Genomic DNA, 4,668 nt, shown 5'->3' on the forward strand with positions numbered 1-4,668 from the left:
GGGTGCGGGGACATCTCCAGTTAGAGCAGGTTGCTCAGAGCCCCAGCCAACCTCACCTGGGATGGTGCCAGGGATAGGGCAGCAACCACCTCTCTGGGCAGCCTGGGCCAGGGGCTCAACACCTTCAGCATCAACAATTTCTTTCTTTTCTCTAGTCCAAATTTCCCTCTTTGAGTTTCAAACCATCCCCCCTTGTCCTGTCCCAACAGCCCCTGCTCAAAACTCTGTCCCCAGCTTTCTGACAGGCCCCCTTGAAATCCTGAAAAGGCTGCATTTAGACAAAAATCACTTCAGCTTCTTTTGAATAAAAGCTTAAAAAGCATCCCTAGCCACCCTGGGCTGTGAGGGGCAGAGCTGTGGGGGGACACAGCTAAAGCTCCTCTCCTGCACGGAACGGGATCGCTGTGAGCAGAGGTGGGCAGGGGCTCCACGGGGCTGGGCCCCCCCCTCAGCTCCACGGGGCTGGGCCCCCCCTCAGCTCCATGGTGCTGGGTCCCCCTCAGCTCCATGGTGCTGAGCTGCTGCCAGCAGGGCCCTGTGGGAGCAGGAAGAGCTGACACCCACTCGTTGTTTTCAGTATGTGACCTCCGTGATAAAATACGACAGGAACGGGTTCAAAGCCCGCGAGCGGCTCCTGGTCCTCACCCAGTCCTCAGCCTACGTGGTGGAAGTGGCCAAGATCAAGCAGAAAATTGACTATGCCACGCTGAAAGGTGAGGGTGGAGGTCAGAGATGGAGACCCCAGGGGTGGAAAGGTGGCCTTGGGAGCTTTGGTCTTTCAAAGGTGTCTCAATGACCCACCGGGCACAGAGCGTTCTAGGGGATGGGTGAAGGTCTGTGTCACCACGTGCCACCAGGTATCAGTTATGAGTGACAGGACACAGTTCTTTGAAATACTGAAGTGCAGGAGGACATCACTTTCTGCTGAAATGGTGGGGAGGGAAAAAAAAACCACAACAAAACCTTTCCCACCCCATTTGGTAGGTGTTAATCCTGCTGGTGTCTGAACTTCAGTCTAGAGGTAGAGCATACACTTTCCTCCTCATTTACCAGGACAAAGGTGGTGTGGGAAGGTTTGGAGCAAACTATTAATACTCTGTGTTTAAATAATGTGTTATGGACTAGTGGATGATGGGTGAAGTGATCCTCAGGAGGAGTTCTGAGAACTGGGAAGGTGGTGGTGTGGAACTTGGTGGTAGTTTTCCCCTCTAATTGCTGGTTTTCTTTTGAAGGTATTTCCACCAGTAACCTGAGTGATGGGATCGTAGTCATCCATGTTCCTGAGGACAACAAACAAAAGGTAGAAAACTGTCATGTAGCTCCTGTGAGCCGTGGTGAGACACAGGCAGAGGGAAGTTCTGCCTGGGGTGTGAGGAAGGAGCTTCCCTGCACCCTGGAGTGCTAGATGGCTTCATGCCTCTTTGTTGTTCCTGTCCCCAGGGAGATGTGATACTGCAGTGTGAGCACATCTTCGAGACAGTGACCAAACTCTGCATGCTGGCCAACAAGCAGAACCTGGTTAAGGTTGTGCAGGGAAGGTGAGGAAGGGGCTGGACGGGTGGGACTGTGCAGGATGGATGTTATGGAAGAACCTGCTGCTTCCAAGACTTCTAGACCTGGGCTGTTTAGGTCAGAGTGATGAACACCAGCCCAGCAGACAGTGCCCTGAGCTGGAGCAGGGGTGTTCTCGTGGCTTCCTTTCACAGGCACAGGGGAAGCAAAATGCACTGGAACAGGGAAACCCATTAAAAACCCTTCCAGCCTTTTCCCCTGGCTAATGAAACGTGTTGCCACGAGGGCTGTGGCAGCCCCTTGCTGGGTGTGCTGCTCTGGGTGCTGCCTGTGTCCCATCTCCCCAAGCCCCAAACTCAGCTGTAGGTGACTGTCCCTTAAAAATGCTTCTTCCAGGCTCCTGCTGACGTGAGCTGAGGGTGAGACTGGGGGCTTAGTGGTTTCACAGCAGATCTCATTAGCACCAGCTCTGAGGAGAGCCTGCTGGGCTGAGCCCATGGGTCATGTTGGGATAAATTCTCCCCTCCCTAGAAGCTGGAGAAGGCCCCGAGGTGGGATTGCTGAGCACAGGCACCTCCTCAGTCACACCACCGAGCCCACGGCAGGTGGATGGCAGTCTGCCCCTCAAATCCCCACCTGAATTGAAGCTGGCATTTGAAACCTGTGCTTCTGCTCCAGCTTTTCCTCTCTGGCCTTTGCATTTCAGTTGTAATTAGATTCTGTGTGTTCAGTGGCTGTCTCCAGGTCAGATCTGCTTATTTTCTAGTGCTTAATTGCAGCAGGAAGATTCAAATGCCTGGGCCAGGCGGGCATGTGCCATTCATCAAACCCTTCTGGGCTGTGCAGCATAATGCAATTGTTTAGGAAATTTACCTAAGCTGGAGGGCTCTGATCTTCTCCTCTAACAAGATTTGCCACGGGAACAGAAATAAAGGGGGCTTAAAGTAAAGCCTCTTGTGAGGAAAGCATCTAATGACTAATTCCATCTGTGTTTGCAGCCTTCAGTTCCGCATCGGCTCGGGGAAGGAGGGGACAATGGTGTTCACTGTTGGGCAGGAGCCTCAGGTCTTCAAAGCCAAAAATGGACAACTCACAGTGGTAAGGCCTCGTCCAAGCACTGGGAATATGATGTGTGCTTCCTCCTCTTGTGCTCAACCCCTGCAGAGAGCACAGCTCGGTTCTAGGAAGGGCCCTTTGTGTGAGTTTGGGAGGACTTGGTTCCTCTGGTGAAGCAGAGGTGCACGACAAGCACCAAGCCAGCATCTACCTCCACAGGATCACAGAATTGGTTTGGCTGGAAGAGACCTTTAAGATCAAGTCCCGACATCACCCAGCACTGCCAGGTCCCCACTGCCCCGTGTCCCTCACCCCACATCCCCACAGCTTGGAACCCCCTCCAGGGGTGGGGCCTCCCCCACTGCCCTGGGCAGCCTGGCACAGCCCTGGGCAACCCTCCAGGGCAAGAAATTGTTCCTCAGGGCCAACCTCAACCTCCCCTGGGGCAACTTGAGGCTGTTTCCCCTTGTCCTGTCCCTTGTTCCTTGGGAGCAGAGCCCGACCCCCCCCTGGCTCCAGGCTCCTGTCAGGAGCTGTGCAGAGCCAGAAGGTCTCCCCTGAGCCTCCTTTGCTCCAGGCTCAGCACCCCCAGCTCCCTCAGCTGCTCACCAGACTCTGTTCTGGCTCTGGCCATAGCTATGGAAAACAAGAGAGCTTTGCTGCTGTCATGGTAGGGCAGGGAGATGTGAAGCCACCTCCAGCTGGGACCCCTGGGGCACTGGGCAGCTGCCCTCACGTGCCCACTGCTAGCCAGAAGCACCACGGCCTCAGCTGCAGGCAGGACCCCAGGAGGCTGCAACACTTGTGCTTGATTTAACAGCTCCTTCCTCTTCACATGCCAGGTGTCAACCCAGGCAAGGTCTTGATCAGAAGCAGACCCACTGCCCTGGCCAGGAGCAGGAAGGAGCTGGCAGGATGAGACCAGGACTCAGCTGGAGTCGCTGTTGCCACAGGGCTGCTGTGATTTGAGAGTTTGCTTGCATCTTTTAGGCTCTTTTTTTTATATATATATAGCTGAAAACTATTAAATTCTAGCTCAATAAATTCTGTTATGTTGCTGTAACATTCCAGTGAGCAGAGATGCTGGTTACAGCATGAGGCAAACGTGGAGCTCCTGCCCCAGCTCCCTGGGGGGAGGCTGGAACTGCAGCCTGAAGGTTCTCAACTGGCTGCCTTCACCCCCTGGGCTGTGCAGAGGCCCCAGAGCCACAGACTCAGTTTCCCCTTGCTTGTGGCAGAGGCACCAAGAGCCAGGGAGAGGAGGGTGGCTGGTGTTTCATCCTGCCAGAGCTCTCCCACCCCGTGGCCCATGGACAGCACACATCAAGTACTGAAGTGACTCAGGTGTAAATAGGAAATATCTTCTAATTTATTGTTACATTAAAAAAAAAAGTACATATTGCAAACATCAACCATACACTGAAATTCAGCTTAAGCTTCTTGTTGTGCATAAGTAATAAAGGGGGGGCAACGATTGTACAGAACAATTTGCTGCTCTCATCCATGAAATGGAACAACTCCAGGAAGGCTGGAAAGGTTCCACCCCCCCCTCTGTGGGGTCAGAGGGGAGTTTGGGGGGCTCTGACCCAGACCCTGCCTGCTGGAAACAGGGGAGTGGCCACTCTGGTGCTGCAGCCCCACTGAGAGGATGAGGAGCACTAAGCCAGGGGCTGCTGCTCTGGCCTCTCTGCCTGCAGCTTTTAGCTGAGCTTTACCCCACAGCTACCTCAGGAGGCTGCTCAAGGCAGTGTCTGCCCAGAAACAGCAACAAAACAGACCCAAACTCTCCTGGAGCCACTCGCTGAACCAACAACAGCTCTGGAACTGCTGCACAAGGACTAAAAACCATCACACACACACACACACACACACACACAAACCCCCCCCTGGGTTTAACAACAGAAGTTTGCAAAACCTGCCAGAGGCAATCCTGAAACAAGAATCTATTTACAGAGAGGCTGCTCACGAGCAGGGACCCGTGGGGGGCTCAGTGCTGGTGTCACCTCAGCACCCCCCCTGGAGCAGAAGGGGCTGGGGTTTGTGTGAGCAGCTGGGGCTGGGGTGCTGACCTGCTCGTGGTGCTGAGAGGGAGGGACTCAG

At 54.3% G+C, this 4,668-nt stretch overlaps 1 protein-coding gene across 1 annotated transcript in view; it reads left to right on the forward strand.

Annotated features, from left to right (window-relative positions):
• The window catches only part of MYO1H (myosin IH), a gene marked incomplete at its 3' end in the record, with an annotated part of 19,931 nt that extends 17,289 nt beyond the window's left edge, over positions 1 to 2,642 (forward strand). The window contains exons 27-30 of the mRNA XM_008948997.1: positions 578 to 713; positions 1,233 to 1,300; positions 1,441 to 1,538; positions 2,511 to 2,642. Coding sequence (XP_008947245.1) covers positions 578 to 713; positions 1,233 to 1,300; positions 1,441 to 1,538; positions 2,511 to 2,642 — 434 coding nt within the window. The remainder of the gene's footprint in view (positions 1 to 577; positions 714 to 1,232; positions 1,301 to 1,440; positions 1,539 to 2,510) is intronic.
• Positions 2,643 to 4,668: the final 2,026 nt, after the last annotated feature.

This window comes from Merops nubicus, unplaced genomic scaffold (genome assembly GCF_000691845.1).
Source record: "Merops nubicus isolate BGI_N331 unplaced genomic scaffold, ASM69184v1 scaffold12181, whole genome shotgun sequence".
NCBI lineage: Eukaryota > Metazoa > Chordata > Aves > Coraciiformes > Meropidae > Merops > Merops nubicus.